Raw genomic sequence first — 26,731 nt, 5'->3', positions numbered from 1 at the left:
CTCTGTGTGGTCTTAAAGAAGCTCTGGGTGGCAATGGGGAAGATTTGCTTTTTTTCACTAATGGTATGGCATATATTTTGCTTGCAAAACGCCTCTCAGATATGAAATTTCACAACTAATATGAAAAGGTCTTTTCTTAGGGCCCAGAGAAGGTGCACAAGCTAATCCTGTAGCACTGAGATGATAAAAGCACACCCTAAAGGAATGAATGATTGAAGCCCATCCCTAAATATTAATAGGATACAAGGGGAAGTGGACACTTTCCTCAACTTTGCACTTACCGAGCTGCCTGTTTGGATTTGAACAGAGATATTCTCACAACCACTCCAAGCTTCTTAAATCCCCTCCTAGAAGGTGGTAGCACTCCAAACAAATGCTACCTTCATCTGAAATTCCCCAGGTCATTTTGTATTCAAACCTCAAGAGGAACATGGTGGTGTTTATCAGAAGATGTGCTCCAAATGCAAATGGAAACAAAGGATGCTTGCCGAGTCCCCTGTCACTGCAGAGGAGAGAGCAGCATCTGCACAGGAGAGAGAATGCACAGAGGGATGGGATGTAGTGAGCAGGGTCTTACTCCAGCTCTGGAGATGCCCAGCCAGGGCTGCTTGACACCATGCTGGGCTGATGGAGGGGATATTGAAGGTTCACGGTAGAACCTCTCCAGTTGGTTAATGCCCTGTTTTGAAAGATGTTTACAACATACTGGCCCCAGACTGGTTTTTAAGGAGGATCAGTCCAATACAGCTCTGTGCATGGCAGTCGCAGGGACCAGGGTCTGTGTTCACCTGCTTGTTGGCCCATACAAACTGCCCCAGAGAGTGCTGCAAGGAAGGGCTCACAGCTGAGCACACGCACAGGAGACCACCCACCTTCAGGCTCTGTGGGAAAAAGGCTCCTGTGGTGCCTGGAGCCAGAGTAAGCCACTGGCAGGTACATGAAAAATTAATGGGATTGGATTTTTTTTCTTCAAATGCCATCTGAACGTGGAAATTGCTCTGTAGATGGTGCATCACAGAGCAGGGCAACAATCATGCACCAGGAGCCCGTGCTCCCAGGAGAGCTGGTGATGGGCAGCCCCCAAGGGACCAAACTCCCCTGCAGCCTTCACCAGCCCTTAGGACAGTAAAATATAAGCAATTTAAATTAAACAAAAAAAAAAAAGGGGGGGGAGAGGTTTCTCTGTCTGTTGATGCGACTTAGGCTGCTCTCTGCTGGCTCTGTGTGCTCCCTGTGTGCTTGTGGTCAGGATCACTGTCAGCATTACATGCAATAACATTCACTGCTGGAACAAGCCCTGGACTGGGAGTGGGGAGGCATGGAGTCCCCTCTTCATCAGGATGGTGGCTTGTTAGAGGAGTTCAGACCTCTGTCTTCACATTTTTCTGACCCCATTTTCTAAATCTTGCTATTGCCTCACCTATACCCTGCAATCAGCTTTTGCCTGAGCAGCTGGCAGAAGAGGGATGATGCTTGTCCATCAGCAGGGTTGTTCAGCATTAGTCTCTTTCAGACCTTTCTACCAGTGTTCTTGTCCCCCCTGGCTAAGCCCACAGCAAAGGGCTGTGGCTGGAAAGCTGTTTCCCATGCAAAGTGCCAGGGTGCCTGCAGAGGACCTGACACCCTGGCATCTTGCTGAGGGCTGCAGTGATCCACCTGCCCTTCCCCTCCTCCTGGCCAAGCTCCTGAGCTGTTTCCCTCTGCAGCTTCTCTCCTCTCTATGAGAAACACTGGAGAGCCACTTCTCCACCAGACATTGAGGTTTCATCTACCATTTCTGCTCAGTCTTTTCTTTGTCTGAGCTTGACTTGTCCAAATTCAAGATACATTACATGTATCTGAGAACATAATGTGACATACCAACCCTGGGGTTAAATTTCTTCCTCTTCTTCCAAAAATCCAGCTGTCAAGGAATGTGATGAATAAATCCCTTATGATTTTGCTAGTAAGTCCTCTCATGAGGCCCTTCTGGAGCAAGAAGGATGAATAGGGTCTTGGGCACAGCAATGGCACAAGGTCAGCTTGTTCAGGATGGTCAAAGGCAGGAGGTACAACCTCCCCTCAGCAGCATGTTTGGGAGGGTAAACAAATGGGGAGAAAGATCCTTTTGAGCAAATGGCACTAAAATGGCCTTAAGTACCTTCTGGCTGCAAATCAGATTCCTAGTCATCAGAGCATCCATGTTCTCTGACCACCTTTCACGAGGCACACCTGGAGGGGGACCCCGTGTCCCTGCAGCTTACAATGGAGCCAGGCAAGCTCCTGAAGGGTGGAGTGACACAGTGACAGCACAGACAGCAGACAAGCAGGGTAGCTCAGCACATCCCTTCCAAGCATGCGCTGTGAGCCCACACCAGCTGTCCAGGCTGTATGTGCCAAACCAATGCACCCCACTGCTGGTGTGCAGCTGCCCCACGGCCACCAACCCCCTGCTCATGCAGCAACACGGAGAAACTGCGCAAAACAGGAGGGGTTTGATGGGGTCAGACAGCGTTATGGTCCCATTTCTTTCCCATGATAATTTTAATCAGACAGACGTCACTCCACTGCCTCGCGGAAGCAAATACATCCGTGGGCATCTGCCACATCCCAAATTTAGAACAATTTTTAACAAACTGGAAGGAGCAAAATAAACAGCACTTGATCTGCAAGCTCCTCGTTCTTGATAGCGTCCCCAGAGGTGGTGGAAAGCCAAGGAGATAGCTCCCTGCTTTAATTGGTACATTAAAATTCTTCCAGGCCACTACAGAACTGTTAATAGGCAACTTAATTAAGCACTAACCCAGTTCATATTTCTACCCTCCAGAGGCTCTTGTTTCCTTTTTTTTCCTTATTACGTCCAAAGCTATGGGGACTTTTGTCCTAATCATGTAAAACAAGCTGAGGGCAGTGACACAAGGCAACTTATTTAACTCCTGATTTCCAGACACCTTTGCCAGATGCCCAGGTCTGCCACTTCTTCCCCAAAAAGAAGATGAAGGACTCTGGGTATGAGGTGTGAATTGCTACAAGCCAGCAAAAATAAACGGCAATAATCCTTAGCATCAGCAGCCAACTCACACCCGCTGAGTGCAAAAAGGAGGCAGTGTTGTGCAGACAGGCTCTCTCCAGGCATCAGGTGCCAGCACACAGGCAAGTTTTAGGCAGTCTCCTGAATTACCGAGGAGCCTTATTCAGCCTTTCACGAGCATCTTCCAAAATGCGGGTGTCCTCCATCCTGTCCTCAGCCACACACCACCCAGAGGAGACACCTCAGAGTGCCACGTGACAGAGAAGTAGCAGAAGAAGACATCATCTGATCCCCAGGAGAGCTTTAATATCTGGCTGCTCCACCCACTTGCTCTCACTGTCACTATCTGCTGAAGGAACTACAGGAATAAGCATCTGTGCCCCACAGCACACCCCAGCCCCTTGTCATTAATGAGCAACTAATTCACTGTGTGCAGCCTCAACGTCAGGCTGGTTTGATGGGTTTCCTGAGGAGGTCCTCAGCAACAATGTTCTCAGAAGTTTTCTTTTTCTTTCTAAGGCTGGGCTGGGATAAATTAAAACTTGCTCCAGTTGCTGTTGTGGAAAGTGATGGGTTTAGTGGTCATGTGAACAACAGTAGGGTTTCCATTACAGGTGAGTTATGAGACATTTAAGTTAAAAAGCAACTGGATTTTACTGCTGCCAGGCACACTTAAGGTAGTACCCTCAGAGTGAGTAAGGAGGGGTGACTGTGGAGAAGCCAGGCAGTCACCAGGCTTATGGGGGGAAGGAGCATTTCTTGCTGGTGATGAATGAATATGAATCCTGCTCAAGGAGAAATGGTCTATTTTGCCTCACATTTGCCTTGTACACCAACAGGCACATTGCCAATGCAAATATCATGATTCATGATTGAATAGTAAAGCCAATGCGGATTTTCCTCACTGAAAAATAGGGTCTGTCATCTTCTGTAACATTTTTATTCCAAGGGAAACAAAGAGTTTCAGAGCCCCCAAACACAGTAATAGCATAGCTGGAGATGTCTAGCACAAACGTTGACAAACAGCTGGGCAGGGGACAGTGAGGGAAGTGCTCTGGTGACATAAATCAGGGTGGCCAGATGGACCTTGAGTATGGTTTGCATTTGCTGAAGTCCTGTCCCATGGGTAGTAACAGGATCAGGTGGTAGTGGCGATGAGGTACAACTATCCTCCAAGTTCCTGGGTTGGATGATGTGATAGGACCAGACGGGCTTACCCCAACAAGCACCCCTGTAACAGAGGCTGTATAAGGAGGAGAAATGTGGTTTGCAGCATGATCTAAAACTAAGAGATGTCCACTGGGTTAAAAATACTGCAAAACTAATGGCTTGAAAACAGACCATTAAGCATGTTGTTACTGAAAATGCCCCTTCCTTCCCACAACAACAAAAAAGCCTCTATGGAAAAATACTTTTTAAAAAATCAAATAAAATTACAGTTTTCATTTGAACAGCATAATTTTATGGTCATTTCTGTAGATGGCACTCATACAAAAATAAAACCCAAACCTGACAGGAACTTGGTTTCCATTAATTCTTTTCCTTGCTTCTCTTGTCCTTAACTTTTTCCTTCCATCAGGAGAGGGGAAGGGAAAGACCACGCAGGGAAAGCAGGCATTGATGGAATAAATCAAAACCTGTAAGAAGTTAAAAAAAGAAGCCAAGTTTACTTCCCATTGGAATCCTGAAGTTCAGACAGAAAAGGATATAAAGAATAGCTGTGTTTTCAAGGAGTGAACAGGGAGAGAGACAAATGCCTTAAGAGTTAGGAATGCTAGCCCCACCCTGCGAAACACCCCATCTCCCTCTGCTGAGTTGCTAGATCCGAGAAAGGGGTAAAGATCTCCAAGCTGTAACCAAGAGGTGGTGACAGACTCCCTGCAACAAAAGCCCAGAGTCGAGGTGGCGTGGAGGGATGAGCTGGGGAGCAAAGGGCAGGAGGTATCTGCTGAGGCTCGCTGGGCTGGTGCCTAGAGGAAAAGATTAGTCTGGATTTCTCCACCTCTGGCCCTGTGCACTGGAGGGGACTTTGGGTTGGGAAAGACACATAAATTTCTGGATCTGAATGGGAATGGCCCCAGGTTGGCATCTGACTGTAAATAGGGAATCAAGGTGGGGAAAAGGTCTAATAAGGCCACTCAAACCTAGCAAATTGCTTTCAGTGCTGTGTCCCCCCTTCCCACTGAGGTGCATGAGCCAAACACGGTGGCTTTGGGTCAAGAGGACAAAAGGTTGCCGGGCCGTGGTTTCACCATTTGATAGAAATCCTCCTGCCTTCCTGTGGGAAACACTTACCCTTGAGTTTGAGGAGAGACCTACCCAGGCTGGGCCTTTGCCAGGACATCCAGGATGCCGGTTTTGGGAACATCTGCGGTCAGCAGTGCAGCCCCTGTGGGCCTACACCAACCAGCAGAGTCATCTGCTTGAACTTCCACCATCACCCTGGAGAGCAGCTGCCTTCCAGCCTCAGAGGTGTCCCACCCGGACGGGGAGGCTGCAGCGTTCGGCTGACAACTCCCTGACCATTCAGCCTCGTTGCACACCCACCGATTTTACTGGGAAAGTCCCGCTTTGTCACAGCACAACCTGTTCAGAGACGCTCGGCTTGTCCTTTGATCCTGTGGCACAGTCACTACCTACAGAGGCAACGGGCACCTCTGGAATCAATGTTTTTCACCATCTGCTTTACTCACTAGCACATACTCATGATGTGTGAGCCGGGTTTCCCATAGACACAGCTGAGATGAAAGCTAACACTTCCAGGCAGTGGTGGGAAACCACTTGGATATTTAAATACATACACCTATCTGCAGAGGGCAGGGTGTGAAAATGACCTTTTAAAGCACTTGTTGCACTTTTATCACCATCATGGATAACACAGCTAGGAGGCCAGGCAACTTTGTTTCTCTTCCCAGTCCTTTACTCTTTGACTACATGATATGGCTTCCAACTTCCACAATTTCTGAGGGAAATACTAATTTCAAGCCATTAGACAGAGATTCATATTTCCCTCTCAGAATTTCTTGGGGGGAGATAGAGAATAAAATTATGTATACAAACATTTCCATTTGCACAGAACATTTCTTTAAAATATCAGGAATTTGAGTTGCTGTTACCTGATGGCTCTTTTCTTTTTAGATCTAACATTGAACTTCAGGTCGATCAAAACACTTCCAGTGTACATGTTAAGAATGACTACTTTCAGTGAAAATATCCTTACCCCATCAGATAACATTACAGACACTGCACCTGCAGAGTGCATTTCAGAAGGCCGCAGAGCAGAGCCACCCAGGTTTAACTTGCAGTTTAACTCGCTTAACCACCAGATGTCTTCGTGCACTGCCCGGCAGCCCAGAGCCCAGCTCCTGGTGGCCAAGGTCATGCTGATTTTGAACCAAAGTTGCAGAGACCTTCTTTTGTTCATTGTATTCTTTTTTTTTAAAAAAAAAACTTAATAACTGCTTTGTGTCCAGGAAGAGCTGTAATTCCATGATACTGCCCACACACCCTGCACTGCTAAGGGTTATACAAGTACTCAGTAAGTTGTAACAATAGACAGAAGTACTGGCCTGGGTCTCTCACACGTAAACCTCTGCTGAGCGTCACCACATCCCTGCCACGATCTGTCACAAAGCACAGGCAGAACTGACTGCTCCTGTCAAGCCTCTCCATAACATCTGCCCAGTGCCTAGCACAGGGCAGCCCTATGCATATTTCTTCACTGTCTAAGCTCGATGCACACATAAAGGTGGATTATCTGGTTCCTGCCATTCAAGCTGTCAAACCCAACACAACACTGACTGCAAGAGAAGGCAGACGGAGCAAACAGCGGGTTGGAATCTTTTATTCAGTAATCAGTCCTGCTGTGTGGGTAGCATCTTAGCAACTGGAACCAAAGTATGCAAAAATACTGAGTTTTCACATGAAAAATCAGACAGTATAAAATATTCCAGTATTGCCTCTTAGAACCATTATTTCAATAAGACCCCTGTTATAAAGGCAACATGCTTATTTATTTTGTTTGCTTTCTATTCTCAACCCCTCCCCCGCAAAAAAAAAAATTGTTCAGACAAAAACCCTCCTTACCCCCACATTACCCACACGTGTTGCGGGGAGAGAAACACTACACGAAAACCCCTCCTGAGTCCCAAAGGTTTACTGAAGAACGTTCTCCCAGTGGTGTCAAGGACCAAGAAGACGCGGATTATTGTGACACCGAGCGGACCTGATGTTTTACACGCCGCAGACAACCGTGGTGCTACTGAACTCTGAGGAGAGGCTCCGTCTCCTGGACGAGCCACCGAAGAGCTTCATGCCGGCCTTGCCTCTCCAGTTCTGCTCCAATTACTTCCCTGCACTTCTGATGGTAGTCGTTCACCCAGTTACACTAGAGAAAGGGAGGGGGTATGACATTCAGTATGAACGCAGAAGAGTTAGTGCCCTCACAAGCTGTGTACAGCCAAAGACATTTGTAGGCCCCTGAAGTCTTTGGGATTGAGCTGTTCAGCTGGGACGGAATCCTGTCCCAAAGAAACAGACCTCTCATATCTGGAAGTGATTTGTAAATTTGATGAGGGTAGGAACTGAAGCAATTCATCCCTGGTTTTCAGAGGAGCCAAGGTTCAGTTCAGCTGACAAGTATTTAAAGTCTCTGCAAATCACTGTCTCCAGCAAGCCAGAAGAGCTACCTTGGCACAGTCTAGTAAATAGCTTTGCAAATTTGTAACTGAACAATGCAGCCCTGAGACACAAGTTGCCCTACTGATCTGAACAGGTAATCTTACAGCAGATCTTGGTACTCCTCACAGTCACCTTCAGAAAAAGGAAATGTAAATAGGACTATCACTCAGAAAAAGAGGATGGGTTGAGGCAAAATAAAAAGTATGGTAGAAAAACAGGATGATACACATCATAGTGAAGGTAGTGGGAGACCTAAACAGAAAGTTTAGAATATGAAGCTATTCAGGAAATAAATGCTGCTGACCAGGTATCATTGATGTCTGCTCAGAGTCCATATGTACTGCAGAATGTGGTGTGGCTGAACATCACGAGTAGATACAGCCAACAACATGGGACAGTCACTGGTGTAAGTCTCTGGGGAGACAGCATGATAGTCTGACAGAAGCAAATTAAGGCAGGAGTAGGGAAAGAGAAGAGATGATAGCGGCAAATATAGTATCAATGGAACTACCAAAACAACATCATCAGAAGGGTCCTCGCTGCCTTCATCACAGAATAAATTATATCAGAAGGACCTCTTGAGACCCTGTCTAGTCCACCCTCCCACTCGAAGCTGGATCAAGTTTAAAATTAAGTCAGACTGCTCAGAATTGCTCTCTGGATCTATAAAATGGAACAGAGGCCAGTGGTGCTCGTAAACAAAACAGAACAAGCTGGTCCTAGTGCAAAGGTAGCAATGCAAACCTAACATTGCACTTACCTCTTTTTGGGTCAGCAGATTAACATCAATCATTTTTGTCTGGATTGGAACCAGGGTTAAGGGTTCAAAGGTCAGGCTTCCTCTGTTTTTGAAATTGTACTGCAGCAGAAAGACGAAGAGGGTTGTAAATTTTTAGAAACAGCTCTAGCCAGATCACACTTACTCCTTGGTTCATGTCAACACTACAGCACAACCCATGTAACATTCAAATGAGAGCGTAGCAACTTACAGTAACATTTTTCTTATAGCTCAAGCAAAGAATCTCAATATAAACCTTAGTTATTTCTTTCAATGGTCACTTTTTAAAGGCCATGTCACAGGTCACAACTGTACAGGACTCAGCGTGATGACTATATGGTCATTTTCAGTATGTCAGTTCTAGAAGCATAACCCAGCCAGACTGGCAATTAAAATGTCAAAATCTGTCTGTAGTTTTGTTTCTACTGCCACTGAGGACTCTATCAGAGAACAAAATCCTGACTTGAGAAGATCAACCAACTCTACAGCAATGACTCCAAGGGGCTGAATAAAGATGCTTCTGGTCTTTGACATGCAGACAGAAAACATTTTAAAACAACTCTCACATACACATTTCAACCTATGGAAACTTTGCTGAAGCAGAACTGTCTTCTGTGCCCCCATTAGCAAGAGAGACTTAGAATCAGTCTTCACCGAATTGGGGTTTTGGAGACCAGAAGTCTTAAGTAGGATTCAACTGTCTGCAGCATGGTCCCACCTCAAGTTCCAGTACTTATAAGTTTTACAACCAGTGAGTCATGGAGAAAGGTGTGTCTTGAGCAGGTCATTCACCTTGGTTTCAGCAGGGATCACAAGGACGACATTTTCTATTCGGATCCCAAAGGACCCATCTTCATAGTACCCAGGTTCTGCAGAAACAGACAGTAATTAACTAAGCCACATAGCACTGTGCAAATACTTATTCCCTATGGCTAAACGTCCCCTCTCCATGGCTTTAATCCACTGAAGTCACTAAGCAATCCTGACATCAGGCATCCACAAAGGCAAACAAATTTCTGACTCTACTTAATCTGCACAGAAGCCCTGAGCAAGGTGACAGCAAAAGTTCTCAGAGAGGAGAAACAAGGCCAACAACACTTGAGCTCAGAGTCTCCCTGCAAGTCAAGAGAGAGCACAGAGTACATGTGTTCCAAATACCAGAAACTCTGAAAATATTAATGTCTTTATGAAAGGCAGGTGGGTAACCCCTTCCTCAACACACTTATTTTAGAGAATATTCCCCTGACTCTGAGAGGACTTTGCAGCCCTGAAGGAACATAAGTCTCTCAGCAAACCCCAGCAGGCTGTTAATTTGCTACCAGAAGAATAAAGCATGTAAAGATTTAACAGCTGCCTCAAATAGCCCATAGCAAAGACAGGGTTAGCTCCTGAAAGCTTGGTGTCCACCTTGTACTGTAGTCAGATCTTCCACTGCAGAATGGGAGGCAGCATGTCAGAGCTGGGCTGGTCAGCAGCACAGCTCTGCTGAGCTTTGCATGGTAGAGAGCAGGAAGCAGACCTGCAGCACCCGACTGCAAAGATGATTTATGGAAAGCGAAAGCTAAAATAAGGGTCTTTACCTAGAGAGCTTAAATGACAACAAACTGAGGAGGCAGGACCAGAGCTTATGATCCCTCCTTTCCTTTACACCATCATCAGATTTATTGCCTCTACCTCTTCAAGAGCTTAGTCCCTCCCTCCATAACCAGAGAGAATCATCAATACTAAATACCATCAGAGACGATCATGCCAGCCTCCAAGGGCTCGTCTGCAAAGGTTTTGTAGCTAATGCCACAAGGACCCTCATGTACATTTAGGAAAGAGCCAACTCCATGTCCTGTCCCATGCAGGTAATCCAAACCACAGTCCCACAAGGCAGAGCGGGCAAAGGAATCTAGAAGGTGACCTGCAGACCAAGGAGAAAAGACAAACATGGAGAGAGAATCTGATCAAATCAGGCTCCCTCAGAGATGCCGATAATCACACTGAAGGTTCAAACCTGGAAAACGTGCAAAAAACACTCAAACACACCAACCAAAAAAAAAAAAAACACCACCACCACCCCCTCAAAAAAAACCACCACCAACCAAAGAAAGCAAGTCACTGGATTGTTAGAAGTTACGGGCAGATTTGGCAAATCTGACATTCAAGACATTCCTCAGCTACAGAGCCCCTCTCTCTCTCCTGTTATACGGCTCTTCAGAAGATGGTCTGTAACAGAAACATTGCACTGCTGTCTGCTCCACTGGGGTTTTCAGGAAAGAATCTAGTGGTTAAATGCCCCATAGAAAATTCAGAACCCTTCTTAAAGGTAGCTGCACTAAGTGAACTCAATGTAGAAGACCTGCCAATTGTATTTGGTGAACTATTCAGCCAGACTTCTTGCCTGGATGGCCAGTCATTTCAGCTTCAACCAGAATGCAGAGAATTTCTGTTGCCTGCATGTGAATACCAATATGTTCAAGTTCAGACACTCTCCAATTTCAGTTGGAGTTTCTCATACCACTACACAGCTGCTTTTTCCTCACCTACCCAAGAATGCAAACTGGAGAAAACTCTACAAAGAGGCATCTTTGTGTAAGGTGTCTGATCAGTGAGAAAATAGCTCTGCAACAAATTCACCAGGGGTCACAGCTTCTCTGGCACAAAATCAAAACAGCTCCTTTGTGTGTCATTTTCTTATGCTGCTCACTGGTAAAAGAGATTCCACATTAACTGGAAGAGAATCAGCCAGTCCTTTTGAAGCTGGAAAGTGACTCTCACTTTGACAGGGCCATAAGTAAAGCATAAAGACAATCCCCAAGCACAGAAAGGCCACAGATGTGTTAGGGTGCCATTGACTGATGAGTTACTATCGCCCTAGAATCAGAGCACTCTGAACACCCTTCAGACTTCTCCCCTCAGAATTTTCAACACTGGTTGATGCCAAGAGAGGAGGCATCAGTAATGCAGAATCAAAAATGCTGTGATGGAAACAGACACAGACAGTTACATCAACACCTGCCTAATGCATCTAGACCTGTCAACCGTAACTTTGTCCTCAGACCACTTAATGGCTCTTCAGAGGTCACCGCTGTGGTCAAAACACTCCAACTCACCAACCTACCTTTGGTTCCATTTGGGAAGATGGCTGCACTCACAGCTATATGTCCCTTCAGGACATAGGTGAAGCATTCCTGTCAAAGAAATATGTGTCGTAAGTAAGCAGGGAGAGGCAAAACTTTGTCTTCCTAAAGGAAGACTGCATCACGTAGCAAATTGCAGAGGATCTGGAAAGACTTGCTCATGCTTTCCTATGGCTGGCAATGCCAAAGCAAACCACGAGCAGAAAGAGTTTAAATTACTCCGAAGATCTTTCTCCACTAATTATGGAGAGTGTGTCACAAACTCAGATTGGAGATATAGCAGCAGGATTCATGTGACCTACATGACTGATTTTCTTTGTGGCTGTAGCTTTACTTTCTTAGCATACTCTACAGCATATTTTCATCACCAAGTAAACTATAATGATGAAATTAGTTTTAATTAAAGAAGCAATTTAAAATAAACAAAATTACATTGCCAAATTACCAACATGGACCTTCTCAGATAAGTCTGAAACCGGTTTTTGATATGGTACCCTAGATACAAACCACTGCTGCAGTCTTGCATTAGACACTGAGCTTTGCACTAAATTAAACCCCCTAACTCCCATGTTGGACAAGCCAGTAATGTTTATACTCAGCCCACTGATTTTACTATTTCTTAGAGGAGACATGTTTGAGAGGTGCACATTTTAAGCTAGAAAGGTGTCATGATCTAAATCATGTAGTTTATATTTTGGAATTATGAAGTCCGACTGCCTCCTCTTCTGTCTTTATCAAAATGCTGTCACATATTAAATAAATGATACTTGATAGAACACTTTGACTACATAGTAGTAAGGCACATTACTAATTTGTTTAAGTATCTCTAATAACAAGGGTCAGATCACAAATCACACCGAGATGCCAACTTACTTTTTCATAAGCTGATGGTGTGCCAAAGTGCATTGTCCTGGTCACATCTGTTGTACCATCTCTTCAGAGGCAAAAAAGATGCAGGAAACACAGGGATGGGGGAGAAACAAAGATAGAAGTCAGAATGGGCAGAATACCCAGTCATACTGCAGCAGACTAACCAAACGCATAACTGGGTTAAGTCATCTGCTCTGTGCTACACAAGACTGATGAAGTAATAGCTCCTAATCTCACAAATTCCTGAACATACATGTCCTAGATGTAGCAATAATGATTTACAATTCAAAATGTTATCTTTCATCCATAAGCATCCCAAAGCTCTTCACAAATTAGAATTTAAACAGCTCACAAAAATTATGCTAATTTGAGGTTTAGTAACTGGTACTTGCCCATTGAGACCAGAACAAAGAAGGCCAAGTTTAGTCTATTTGTACAGAAGATGATTCATTAGCATCTTAAAAATATGTATTTATCCACAAATGACAGTTACAAGATCAGGAAAGGGAAGTGTAAGGGGGTATAGTGTTCCTTTCGTCCTCAGGATGTCGTCCTAAGATTTCTAGAAGTTATCCAGCATTTGGATAGGGGTTAGTCTGAGACATGAAAAACTAGTTCAAAGTTCCTTCTACAAATATAATTTTGAGCCTGCTGTCAAAAACACAGAGGGTCGTGAAATAATGAGTTCCCTTTGAAACACTCACTCATATGCCCACGCTTCTCCCCAGCACACACAGGCTACGGTCACAAAGAACTCACGGTTTAACTTCTCAGCAGGGACAAGCAGAGCATCCCTATCACAATGCTGTGGTAAGTGCCACTGAGGTCCAGCTTATATTGTATTCAAAGGGCTGCTTTTCATAGTGGCACTAAGGAAATCATTAATTAGGCCATTGGAGTGGAGGAAAAAAGATCTCCTTGTAAAAACCTTATCAAAGGATGCCTGTATGGTTCTTTTTCAATGCTCTTCCTGACTAACATAACAAAAAGGCATAGCTCTAAAGACAAAGCTCATCTCAAAGGAGCAGGCAGGCCTGTCCTGCATCTTTCTGAACAAGCCACTTCTCATCTATTTACACTGGCTAGAACCACCACTTCTTTCATTTTCCATGGAGTCAGAATTCCACAGTAAACAGCTGCAGAGACTGAGGCCACTGAATGGCACTGTCAAAACAGCACTGATTGAGTCAACAGACATGACACCTTCCCAAAAACCCACCTGAGACCCAAGCAGCCACTGGGATATGACACACTCTGAGTCTGAGTTTCTCTCTGTAAAAGCAGAGAACACCACAGGGCACTGCTGTCCTGCTCCTTTGCCCCACCTTGTTCTGACCTCAACATAAGTCAAATCCGCCCACAGGGCAGATCCTGGCAGGGTAGGTGCCTCACAGAGCTGTGCAGGTTGCTGTGTAGGCATCCCAAGGCTAAACCAGGGCAGCCATGCCTGCTCCCTGTTCCCTGCAGCTAATACCAATGTGCCAGGTGAGCAGAGCTGCAAGACAGAAACATGAACCACCAGCTAGAGCACAGCTACCACCACACTGGTAATGGGACTCAGATGGGAACCGTACTCTTAGATCTCAACCTCTACCCCAGTCAAGGCTTGTCAGCAGCCCCAGTCTGCTGTCCCAAGCCTAGCTCTGGGCCTTCTGTCACAGATCAGTCATGCACTGACTGATTCACTTGGCTATATTCAGAATCCCACGAACTCTCTCCAGAGGGGATACAATGAGAAGGTTCTCTGCAAAATGGCACCACGCTCGAAACTACACATTGCCATGCTTGCCACAGCAGCTGTGCCCTGGCCCCACACGTGGTCAAAATGTAGCGGTTCAGCACCATTCATCCCACTCACTTGTACTGTGCTCCTGAGTCCAGGAGGTAGATCTCGTTCACAGACAGTGTTCGGTTGGTCTCAGGAACTGGCCTGTTCAGTTAAACACAAAGTTTTTTGTTCCACAGTGGTAAGGTCTCCAGTCCATGTCTGCAGTCCAGAAACCAAATTAAGTGCAAGCTTGCATGTATTCTTGTGGCAGTGATGGAAATCCCACACATGCTGAGCCAGGGACCATACTGAGGAGTGTATTTGTCTACAGTAAATAGCACTACAGTATAGAGAATAGCTTTACTGCTTCCAGCAAAACCCTCAACGTCTGTTCCTGGACACATTTCAGAACAGTTTGCACTTCATACTCATCCCTCTCAGACTTCTACCCTCAAAATAACCCTTCTCTATGGCCCCTGAGCAGATCAGAATCACAACACATCCATGCTGCCAGCAGGGAGAGATCTTTATTTAGTAAGTGTGGAAGCTCTGGTGGAATAAAGCAAGATGGCAATCAACAGTGACTACATCTCCCTGGAGTACTCTGTTGTGACTCGACAAAGAAGCTAGACAGCTCATTCCAACTATGTTTGCTGAAGGATGAAAGGAGAAGCCGTGTTTCTCTTACTTGTAGTGAATGATGGCTCCATTTGGACCCGTGCTTGATATGGTAGCAAAACTCAATTCAACAAAGTCTTTCTGTTGACTGAAAGAGAAGATTGTGATCACTACAGTACAAGCAAGAGGAGCACACCAGGCACCTAGGGCACCTGGAGTGCCCCATCCTCAATTTCACATCACCTCAGCCTTCCCCTTAGCCTTAAAAACCATCTGTGCAGGCACACTCGGGTAGGATAACTGTACAAATCAAAGCACTATCCTCCCAACCATGTGGAAATCTGCTTTCCATCTCTACCCTTTCCTTACGAGCAGAAAATTCACCACCCAGATCACCTAGGGAAGAGATGTCCTAAACAATTTTTAATTTCTTACTTATTTACTCAAAGGCATTTTTAGAGGTCCTGTTGATGTACACATAGGAGTATCTCTCAATACAAACAGTGCTCATACTCCATCAGAAGAGGAGGAAATCTCACACTTACATCAGCTCCTCTGTGGTAAGAAAGTAACTGTCTCGTATTTAAGTGTCCTAACCTGCAGCACTCCTCACTGCTATCTCAAAAGGAAATGAGATAGGATCCAGTGGGCTGGGACTTGTATCTCCCAAGAGACCCAATTTTTCCCCAACTCTTTCAAGTGCTCAAAGAAATCTTGTAGTAATAGTTTGTCCTCAGGTAAAATATATCTGTGAGTGAGATGGATTTCTAAAGAATAAAATAAAAACAAAGGATAAAAACACCACCCAGAAAACATCCTCACAGGGGATTTACTTTTTACCTGCGAAACTCCTCTGCTTTGTCTGCAGCAATTATTTCTGTTACTGTTCCCTTTGGAACCTAGCGGACAAATATGTAGGTTGAATTAATACCAACAAGCAAAGAAAATGCTATTTGCTTAAGCACTGGGCCTCGTCTGTGCATTATGAAACCCAGTCTTGAAGTAGCCTCTTTCCAGGTTTTCTGTCCTCATTCTTCAGTAATGACAAACACAAACCTAGCAATATTGTGCAGGGTATGTGAGAAGCAGGAAGCAGAGACGGTCACAGCAGGATTGCTGAACCCTGACTAGGGAGCAGTTAGTGCTCTATTAACTTCAATAAGATATGTACAGAGGTAACATCTCACAAGGCAACATCTTTTCACAGACAGGTTATACTAAGCCTAAACAGTTCTCTCGAACAGCCCAAGTATTAGCAGAAATTTTACGCTTTTAAATCCAAAATGGAAGCAGTTGCAGGAAGACAAAAAGGACATAAAATTTTACTTTAGGCATTTGATAAATTGTGACACGACTTCCCCAGGACTGGACAACAGGCAAAGGAGAGGAAGAGCTAGGTTTCATAACCCCTGAGGCAGACTTCTTGAGGTACTCAGACATGTAAAAAGGCACCTTCTGGAAGTCATCAAGCCATCTCCATAGGTAAAAGTCAATGGTTTCAGACGTGCAGTACCACAGAAGAAACACAGCTTAGTAAGTTTCTGTGTAACACCTGGCACTCTGCACCTTCACCATGTACTTCTAACTCAGAGAAAACACAAGTAATTTGTCTTTATCCCATTTTCACTGCACATGGGCATGACTGTACCTCTCCATAAATGCCAAATCTGTCCATACTGCCAGACAACACTGATTATCATGAGAATAATTCCAAAGTATGGCACAAAACTGGGTATTATTTCATGATTTATGCTACCAAACCAGCACAAGGCAGTATTGACATTATATTAAGTCTGTTCTCACCTGTGCTGGCTTTGGTTTGTATAAAATGAATGGGAGTATGTTTAAAAAAAAAAAAAAAATCATTCAGCCTTGGATAAAAGCATGACTGAAATCCACCCCCCCCCCCCCCCCAAAAACAGACAAAACCCCAACTGTTTCCTCACTTTTAGCAAAGGCTCTATAGAGACTATCAAAAAGTTTATGCTAATGAAGAATTTTACATAGCAATAAAATCTCCCAAGTTAAAAAAACTTAATACACTACCTCTTTCTCCAGCCAGTTAAAGAGCTCACACAGGGCAACAGCATCTTTAATCTATGTTAAAATAGGCACAAGAAAAGAGAATTGAGAAGAAAAAAGACTTATCAAGCCTCAGTATAAACAGTTTTTAATGCAAATGAGTTTGACCTGCAAGTTTCAGAAACAAACTAAGAGATGATCTAAGACGTCTTTCCAGGTTCTGCATCCTGTAATTAATACAAGCACTGGAAACGTATCTGGACAATTAAATAAATGTTAATAAAGATTTACTGCTGGGAATTATCTTACTGTGAAGAATTACCAAGTACTCTGCACAACACTGGCTTCATCCCCTACATGACTTGCAAGTCTCTTTTGCTTCAACACACAAGATTTTGCATTTCAGATCATGGAAGTTAACCACATGACACATCTGGTGATTCAAGAGGGGAACATGCCCTTCGAGCACACCAGCACCACAGAGTCTCTCTCATGCAGCTTCTGGCTTCTCTCTTGTCTGATGGTTCCCATCTTTCCTCCTTTTTTCTACATGCTTGAAGCATGCATGGGCAAGAAGCAGGAGACAAGTGTACAAAACCAAGGCACAATTTTGTGCTCAGGTGGCAAGTGACAAAGTGTCTCTGCTCAGCACAAGTATTTTTACTTTCCCTTAACTAGCAGAGAAAGAAAAGCATTGAAATAGAAAGTGGCAGTTCCCAAGAAGCTAGCAGAAAATATGGGACAAGTCCAGAATCGCCAGCCCTGCTTTAACTGGCACATTTCTCCTGTTTTGAAAACTGCTGCTTGAAAATTAACAGGAAATAAACAAGAGAAAACTTCAGCTCCACTATGGACCTGTTTCACAGGCAGCTTCTTTGCTTGAAAATATGATGCTTCCTGGGAAATCAGTCTCATTTCCAGAGTGACATGATGATGAGACAAAAACAGAGTGCTTTGAGGACACTGGCTGTTTCTGAGTATCTTGGCGTGTGTTTTGCACCATGTGTCAAAGAATTTCTCTGTGTTCTGCAGGCTGTGTTTATTCAAGTGATACCAATTTGAAGACTCCACTGAGAAAGACAACAGAACTAGCAAAGGGGAAAGAACATCCCTTTGAGGGCCTATACTCTTAACACCACTTTTCAAGTCTGCACCGTCTTCCGGCAGAGCAAGGTTGGTTCCTCACACTATTACAAATGTTGTTCTTCACTCCAAGGGAATATTAAACAAGCAAAAAAAAAATGCTTCAACAGCAGTAGAAGTCTGACAGAAAAACACTTTTTATCCTGCCACCCAAATTCTTATTTGCTTTTAATCCAAATTACTAAAACTCAAAGAAAAAAGTAGTTTCTTTCCCATAAACCAAATCTCCTGCCATGTGCAAGGAGGCTCTCAAGGCTTCACTTACATGTGCTCTTCTCATGCCTTCTGTTTCCGATGTGTTCTTCACAGCTTTTGCAATGCAGATGGGGGTATATGGGGTGAGGTATCGGTAAGCCTGCAGCAGAAGGACAGGGATTACTTGTGGATTAGTCAAACTACATAATCCTACAGGTTTAATAACTCAGCCTGGCCACAAATTGTACTTTGGCAGTCTCTCTCAACCTTCAGCACTGTGAGATACTGCTTGCCAGCAGTCAGTTAAGTGCACTGGGGAAAAAAAGCAGAGAAGCAGTCCCTGACTGAAGGAAGAACAGCCACAGGGAAATCCAAGGAACTAAAGAGTCAACAGCTTGTCAAGAAGCAGGGTTAAAATTTAGATATCCTAAATACCATACATATCAATGTCCGAGCCATGGGTTTCCTGTTGCTGATGTACACTAAAGGCCCAGAGACTGCCAATGAGAAACACCAATCCCAGCAACTAAGGTGGAACTTAGACTGTGCAAACAGACCTAAAAAGTCACCTTGACTTGTTACCTGACTCTCACCCTCAAGCAGCAGGAAGCACAGGGTACTCAGCCCAGGTACCAAGCACTGGAGTTGAACCTGACAGGCCCCTCAAAGCTCTGGCTCCTCCAGCACTGAGCACCACCACTTCTAAGGGTCAGCAGCTCTGACAAACACATCAAGGCCCCAAGAAACATGAAAGGTCTTTGCAAAGCTGAGTTTAACTGTCCACTTCTGAAAGGAGCTTATATCAGTGGTTTGAGACATAGTTTTCCTGTGCCTGGACAGGGTGGCCCTGCATTAAAAACTAGTAACAGATCCCTTAGCAGTGTGCACTTCCCCAAACATCATCTGTCCTTAGATCAGCAGGAATGCTTAGATGGTTCTAAGCACATCTTCAGAAATTCACCAACTGAGATGACTTGCCCAAGCCTCGTCACACTTGTCATCAGAAGGAATAAAAATGAAGTCTTTGGCCCCACAGTTCTCTGCTCCACCCATTATATATCAGAAAATGGGATGAGCATCTACACAAGCACAGCCCAAGCAACGTGCTATCTTCCTGTTCTCAGTGCACCAGCATACAAATAAACACCACTCAAATTTATGAGAAAAGCCTGGTAGACCCTCGGCAAAGACCAATTTCACAAAAATCCTATAAGCTTACAGTTTCCAAATTCTTAAAAATAGCAAGTACACTACATTATGCAGAAACTAAAGTACTGAAGAAGCCACAAGAAAGTCGGGAAGGTTTATCAAAGTCAGAACAAAACGTCTCAACAGTAAGATTCTTAGATTGGCTTGCCTTTTACAGATACTGGTAGGTTCTATTAATCTTTTGTGAAAAGTACATTTACATGCAGCTGTAGGCAAATCTATATCAGGTTTTCAGATCTGCATTTAATAATGGACTGGATTTTTGCCAGTGTCAATGTTTGACTTTGATGGAGACAGTCAGTAGATGGACTTCCAGCATTGAGGTTCTTCAAAGCACCCCAAGCCAGATGCTCAGCTGGTGTAAAGTGGTGTAGAGAAAAACGCCCACCATGAGGAACTGGGAAACCTCTGGCTCTTTCAGTGACTCTCTAAGTGGTTTTTAATCAAGACATTTCAGTCCTTCCTCTCCTGCTTTCTATTGCACAGAGCTCCTTGAGGCAGGGACTCTCCCATTGCATACAAAGGGCATGTAGCACCGTAATGACTCTGTATCAGCCAAAACTTCCAGTGCTAATGGGATAAATAATGTCAGTACAATTCATTAAATTCCGTAATCTAGGCTGGACCTGCTGTACTTCTCCATATGGATGCTTTGCGTAAATCATCTACAGCAACTCACCCAAACTGGGGTTAGTCCATTGACTCCAACTATAGCAAGGGGTATTCTACTCTGAAGTCAAAAGAACAACTTATCCTGAACGCTCCATAGACTGTGTTTTCTACTACCACAAACAAGACAGTGGTCAAGTCAATACTCTGTATTAAAAGCCCATTTGCACCTAGAAATGGATTGACAGTGTCAGAAGACTTAACTCTGAGCAGCAGCAAAAATCTGTCTATCTTGCTCATGTACATGTCTTGTTGGTTTTTAAAACACAAAAAACCCACACAAGGCAAATTGCACGTTTCCCCCAAGTCAGTGCAAAGACACCGAGAGCTACATTCCATATTAAAGGGATACACTGAAAGCAACAAAACCTTCCAGATCTGTTTGGTTTTACTATCTGTCCTGATGCACCAAGCACAATGAAGCTATTAAGGTCCATAAAGAAACGTCATCACTGGAGAAGAATAATACATGGTTCCTGTTATTTTGGCCATGAGAGCTGAAGAGTTTAAGCATAGATTTATGCCGGTATCAAACCCTGGCAGACTGGGGATACACAAACAGATCCTGCTCTTGGGATTTTGTCTTTTGGAAGACACAAAGCTCAGAGCACTCTTAAAATTCTTGTATACAGAAAAAGTCTTCAGGCCCCATGATTTAGCTCTGTTGTCACAGGTGTGGCTGTATCATACACATACCTGCAGCACAACCATGCAGTACAGGGAACAGGCAGGAGATATCTGCCTGCCTGGCGGAGGGTGAATGCAGACTTGCAGCCAAACACTCTTTACAACTTAGTTCTTCCCTCAGCAAGCTGTTCACCTGAGCCCTGCAATTCTCAGGCAGGAAGCCTGGAATGTTTAGTAACCCAGCAAAAGCACAGATTCTGTTCAGTGGGTCTGGTCTACCAAGACAACATTGGGAAAATACCCCCTGGTACCTACCTACAGCCATATTTACTCACAGTATTTGTTCAATACTAGATAACTCTGTAAACTGGATGACATTCCAGAGAACATGATCTCTAAAAAGCAAGAGATGTACACAAGTTGCATGGAAACCAGCTTATTTATCCGTAGTTGCTGCTGTGTCCTTCCCCAAGTATCTCCCTTCACTACTATAGGAATATTAGGTGGACTGAAGGACTCTCAGACAGCCAAGTTCAAGTACAAGGGTAATATATAGCAAGTACAGCTGTACAGAAATTATTCTGATGCTACAACTGTCCCTCAACAGATACACTAACTGTATGGACAATGAATGTCTGCAGGTTATCCATGTCCTCACAAGGTTCCTTGCTGCAACAACTGTCACCCTGTCCCTCCTGTCTTCCATACATGACATCACATATTGTCTGATATCCTCAAGCCACTGAAATAAATAAGGGGAATCATCTTCAGATACTCAGATCAAGCCAAATGCCCCCTCTCAACAGTCCTGCTCAACTTCCCTGCTTCAGTTTCTTCACGTTTCCAGGTCTCACTGCTGGTCCATATAAGGCTGATTCTTCAGTCATGGGCAGCATGATCCAAGTTCACCCTCCTCACTCTCTCCCTCCCCTCTCTTACTGCACTTGTCTTATCTTAAGCTGACGATTCTTTGGGTAAATCGGCTTAGCGAGCTGGAAGGGCAGCTCCAGCAAGAGCAACCCCTGGATTAACAACCCTTCAATACCTCAGCATGGCTGGATCACTTCTGCACAAGCTCCAGCCTGCATCACACTTTGCAGAGGGGAAGCTGAGGCCAGCTGCCCTCATTAACACCATTCCTGACCAAACTGAGCAGTGAGGACAAAAGCGTTTTCCCTTGAAAGGGCCACTAACCTTGGGAATGGCCTCAGTCAGAGCATAGCTGGCTTTGTCACTGAGCCACACTTTCTCCTTGGGCGAGAGGCTTGCACCAACAGCCTGCAACTCTGACAGGATAGATCCATAGGGCATCACCTGGATTTTAAACTCAGGCTCCAGGGTGGAGTTGAGCTGTAAGTGTTCCCTCACAGCTGGGTCCGCCATCCGGTCACCATCGATGAAAAGCCTGAGAAATAAATTGGACAGAGCAGATAGGTGAGACCATATCTCACAGTGGTTGGAGTAAAGGAGCGAAGGATAAACCATTCTAGTGACATGTCAGGTAGAAAGGAGCTCGTTAATCATGTGCTATACTTTGTCCAATATTCTTTTAAGTACTGGCCTTCACACAGCTTAAATCCCGCTTTGATATTAAGATGTACCACCCTGCTGAGAGGATAGGAGCTGACAGCATTTTTGTTTGTATGACACATTCAAAATGGCTGCGTCCCATCACTGCTCTTTGAGCAGGAGAGAGTAACAGAAGCAAATTATGGCCACTGTCTAATTTTTAAGGACAACATCTGGAAAGGGAATGGCTACTGTTGTTCTAAGAACCACATTGTTCTCGCTTTCACTGAATTGGAAAGTTCAGCTCAACCCTCACATACAACCTGTACTCACCCAGCCAGGTTTCACCTCAAATGCATCTAGCTAACAGCTTGGAGATATCTCTAAAAGACTTGTGCTTGCTGAGGCTCATTATACAGGGCAGTCACAGGAAAGAAGCCTCCTGTCATAAGCCAGCCCTGAAACTCTTCTATACAGTCCCTGCAGTTTTAAAGTGACTCATCAATGACATTAAATTTTTCCAACATCCAGGCCAGCATTGGCTCTTACCCACATTTTACCCAGGGCTCCAAGGGCCCTCCACGTTATCTCAGAGTGACAGACAGAGGGGTCAGCCATCATGCCCAAGGTCACCCAGCAAGCCAGCCGAGGTGCTGGGGAGAGCAGCAAAGCTCTTGGCTGCCTCTCTAGCTCTGATCAAGGGAGGAGAGTAATTAATGTTGAAAACAGAAGTGCTCAGAAAGGACATTAAGGCGCCCAAGCGTAGGCATTTTGAAAAAACAAATGCTTTGCTAGAACAGTTCTCTCACAGAAAAATGCATCTTTGGGGGACAGCAGAGAGGAATACAAGCACCTGATTGTGTTCATTCCTATGACGGCATATGCAAAAAACACAGGATTGTACTCAACATCAGAGCCTCGGAGGTTGAAAAGCCCTGGAAAATAAGAACGCCAAGAATCACAATCCTGGTTCATCCTTTTCAATATTAGAGAAAGCCAAAAATAATCTCAGCAAAACAGTCAACCAGTGAGTTGTCACGGGTGCAGGCTGTGGGTCCAGCTCCCACCCAGCTGTCCCACTTCCTGCTGCTCTGCTGGCAATCCTAAATTTTGCCAGGAGATGGCACCAGAACTGCAGTTTAAACACCCATCGAGGAAGGAAATTGGGGTTTAACTCCTAAAGGAGGGCTGGCTTGGAAGAAAGCAGGTACAGGCAAAAAAGAAAAGGACACGTAAAATGAAGTAGTGTTTGCCTTTTCTGGGCTGTGCAATGAAATAAAAGCTCACTTCTCAATAGCCAGAAGACTTCAAAGTTACAAGTTATTTCATTCCAATCCTTCTTTTGATACTTGAGTGAAGAGGGAGACACAATAGGCAAGACGAAAATACTCCAAAAAGGCCTCTCATTTGGGTGCTTCCAACATCTCAGATTCAGACTGCTTAGTCTTAGGTTTTTTCCACAAAGACTTCATCCCGCACAACTCCAGGCAAAGTCAAGTGGGGAAATAGATGTTCAGCATCTCCAAACTCCTGATTTTAGGGTCAAATAAAAACCCCAGGGTATCCAATTAGCTGAAATGAGTTACTCAAGGCAATAAGGCCAGCCAGCGGGACAGCTGGGAAAAGAACCAAAATGTCCTAAATCACAACCCAGCACTGAATTCATCGAACCATGCAAATTCTGCCACAAAAGTAAAAATAGAGCTTGATTCTCCCCAGGGAAGGAGCAGGTCACTTCAAAGCAGGGAAAAGCCACAAAGAATTCTTTACTGCATGGGTACGAACTTCTTTGCTCAGCCAACTCTCAGAGCAGTAAGGAGGCAACAGCCTCCTCTGTGTCCTTCTGTCCCCAGAAACTTGTCTGGAGTTTAATAGAGTGAATTGAATTAGATAAAATTAAAGACAACTCTCCTTTCCCCCTTTAGGATAGGAAATCAACCAGGCACCCAGCAATAAGCTTCTCTCATGACCTCCTCTGGTCCATCTTAAAACCCTTGATTCATAACCAAGCTTGGCTTTGCTGGAGACATTTAATCTGAAACCACCTCAGGGCACCAATCTATCATTAATTTAACTGGAGATGAGCCTGAAAAGGTGAGACACAAAATCTCCGCTCACGCAGACCTCCCCAGGGAGGAGTCATATTCACCACTCTCAGAAGTACTTCTTTCACGAAACAAGCCCTTTGCTCAGTGTCCCAGATCCAGGACAACCAACAGACCTCAGCAAGCTGGCTTCACCCACCACCAGAGACATGGAGCTAGGAACACACCACCTTCATTTCTAACTTTTCAGATCAGACATAGGGCACTGGCATTAGCAGCACTCACACCCTGCCAGTGCTATGTTCCCACTGCACCAGTCTGCACACTGGTGATTTCTGCACACAGGATACACAGCACTGGTAACAACAGTCCCAGGGAAAACACTGCTGTTTCTGGCCACTTTCCCTTCCTACACACTGGGCTGGGAGCCAGGGTGTGGAGACCTAGTCATCCTGGGGCCCCAAACACAGAGGGGACTCTAGTGGGACCCTGGTTCGAAATGATCTGGAAATACAAGTCGAGCCCTGAATTACTTGTTTTAACCAAAGCATTTGCCAAACACTGGTGAGGTAGAGACTGACTTAAAAAGTCGTGACAATTAGGAAGATTACTGTGAATGCTGTGTACCCCACCCTTGCCTTATGTATACAAAGCCACATGTTGCATTGCTTTGTTTATAGCCCAGCCTCCACAGCAGAAAAAAGTCTCCATCTTCCCACTGGGTGAGGCAGAATCAGGATATTTTACAGCCAGAAAATCTCACAGGTCTTTTTTTTCCCTTCAAACTGCCTCAGGCTTTATATATAACTTTCCTTTCCCTTTGCTTGGGCTGTTTTTCAAAGGTGATGATTTGCTGTGTTTCCTGGGCCAAAATGTAGTAAGGAGCTGCACTGGTGTAATAATGCACCCTGTAGAAATACAGGCTCACTGTTTGTGACCTGTTACTGCCATTGCACTTGATACAAGTTAACTGACCTCTAACAAACACATTGGCTGTAGTAAGTGCCTCTCACTCTGGCAAGATTCTTCCTTTCCAAGGCAGGAAGTACATTTATTTTGTAGGAAGAACTGAGAAAGGAGATGCAAAGACTTACATGCTACTTCATCCAAGGCTGTTATCACAAACCACAGGACTTTCCTCTCAGCCATTTTTGAACGGAGGGCTACAATTTTGTCTCTCCAGCTGACCCCTGCAAAACACAGTATGAAAAGCTACTGTCACCAACTTTACTGGTAAAGATGACAAACACAGACCAACACACCGGATTTTGGAGGTACCCAGAACACACTGTGCTTGTGTTCCACACTTCTTTCTAATAAATGATATGGATTATCTCAAACAAGCTGCCCTCCAGACATCCATGGATCTGTTTTGAAGTTATATAGCCTCTAGCAAATGGTTATTTGAAGTTTTGAGGACAAAGGGGTCATTAGCTGATGTACAATCACCTTCTTGACCTATTTATAGTAGATCATATTGCGCTGCAGTCGTGTTTTTCTCACTACTTTGTAAGATGAAAGCAAAGGGGAATAGGACAGTAGAAACAGTCCCTGTCTATTGGGAGTCAAAATTATCACCTGTATAACTCAGGTCGAGCGTGATGAGAGGCTTGCAGGGGCGCTGAGGACAATCTGTCCAGATTGCATCAATCAGGTTTTCTTTGATAGGCACAAGGTCGTGGCCAGCACTTCTCAAGGCTTTGGACATCCTCTTCCACTGGTCTGCAAAAGGAAAAAAAGAGTCAAGAGTGATGGCTTTAAAGAACACACACTGGTTCAACAACAGCCTCGTTCACAGGGGTCAAAATCAAGAATCTGAGTCTCCTCCTTTCTTTCCAGGCTCTCCTCCTTCCCATTCCCTTAACAAACAAAGCAAAAGCTATTGCAATTACAGTTCCACAAACTCAGTTGCTACACTCAGCAGCAGGTACAGAACCTTGCAGCCCTGGAGCCTCATGCTTGAGCTGAAGAACTGCTCCATGGGGGAGACAGAAGTCACTGGAATAAGCCACCCCGGTAAGGGGGTCACTGCCGTAAAAGTGTCCTCTACCCCAGTGCAGAACCATGCTAAATCTAAGCTAGATGAGAGATGAAATGGGCTTCCACACAGCCAGGAGACTAACGCTTAGCCCATCTGAATCACACAAATGTCTCCCCTTGCCTCCAGTGACCTTTGGATTGGGCCCCATGTTCTGCAGCATGAGTAGATGGATACTCACTCATCCGATATATCTGGCACCTCTCCAGGAATGTGCTTCCTAGAGATGCCAAGACCACCAAGCAGTAGCAGCAACATGAGTTTTGCCTGGGTGTTCTGGCTCACATGCTGGCCAAGGCATTCAGCAACTTTGCACTGAAGTGCCTGTGACAAGCCAAAACACAGACAGAAGAGGGTGGATCCGGACTCTGCTTTTCAGGTAAGGTCACCCAGAGAGCAGTTCTCATCCCTTGTGCTTTGGAGCC

General features: G+C 44.7%; 1 protein-coding gene and 1 long non-coding RNA gene across 5 annotated transcripts in view; both read right to left on the bottom strand.

Moving 5' to 3' along the window:
- LOC116960682 overlaps nt 1-4,456 on the bottom strand; it is a 42,160-nt gene extending 37,704 nt beyond the window's left edge. For both annotated transcript variants that reach the window (XR_004406507.2, XR_004406508.2), the window contains exons 1-2: nt 1,861-4,456; nt 282-523 (exon numbers count right to left, since the gene is read on the bottom strand). This is a non-coding gene — a long non-coding RNA (uncharacterized LOC116960682). The remainder of the gene's footprint in view (nt 1-281; nt 524-1,860) is intronic.
- A 2,382-nt stretch (nt 4,457-6,838) lies between these two features.
- XPNPEP1 (X-prolyl aminopeptidase 1) overlaps nt 6,839-26,731 on the bottom strand; it is a 32,053-nt gene continuing 12,160 nt past the window's right edge. For all 3 annotated transcript variants that reach the window (XM_042797879.1, XM_042798384.1, XM_009964943.3), the window contains 15 exons: nt 25,847-25,990; nt 25,363-25,458; nt 23,077-23,158; nt 21,909-22,119; nt 18,280-18,369; nt 16,896-16,946; nt 15,690-15,748; nt 14,920-14,997; nt 14,322-14,393; nt 12,467-12,527; nt 11,575-11,644; nt 10,201-10,374; nt 9,261-9,337; nt 8,451-8,549; nt 6,839-7,397 (listed from right to left, as the gene is read on the bottom strand). In XM_042797879.1, the coding sequence (XP_042653813.1) occupies nt 7,269-7,397; nt 8,451-8,549; nt 9,261-9,337; nt 10,201-10,374; nt 11,575-11,644; nt 12,467-12,527; nt 14,322-14,393; nt 14,920-14,997; nt 15,690-15,748; nt 16,896-16,946; nt 18,280-18,369; nt 21,909-22,119; nt 23,077-23,158; nt 25,363-25,458; nt 25,847-25,990 (1,493 nt within the window). In that variant the 3' untranslated portion in view covers nt 6,839-7,268. The remainder of the gene's footprint in view (nt 7,398-8,450; nt 8,550-9,260; nt 9,338-10,200; nt 10,375-11,574; nt 11,645-12,466; nt 12,528-14,321; nt 14,394-14,919; nt 14,998-15,689; nt 15,749-16,895; nt 16,947-18,279; nt 18,370-21,908; nt 22,120-23,076; nt 23,159-25,362; nt 25,459-25,846; nt 25,991-26,731) is intronic.

The sequence above is a fragment of the Tyto alba genome, unplaced genomic scaffold (genome assembly GCF_018691265.1).
Source record: "Tyto alba isolate M040663 unplaced genomic scaffold, T.alba_DEE_v4.0 Super-Scaffold_1, whole genome shotgun sequence".
NCBI classification, from domain to species: Eukaryota; Metazoa; Chordata; class Aves; order Strigiformes; family Tytonidae; genus Tyto; species Tyto alba.
Note: the sequence above shows the minus strand (reverse complement) of the source record. Positions and strands in the feature narration are given on the sequence as shown.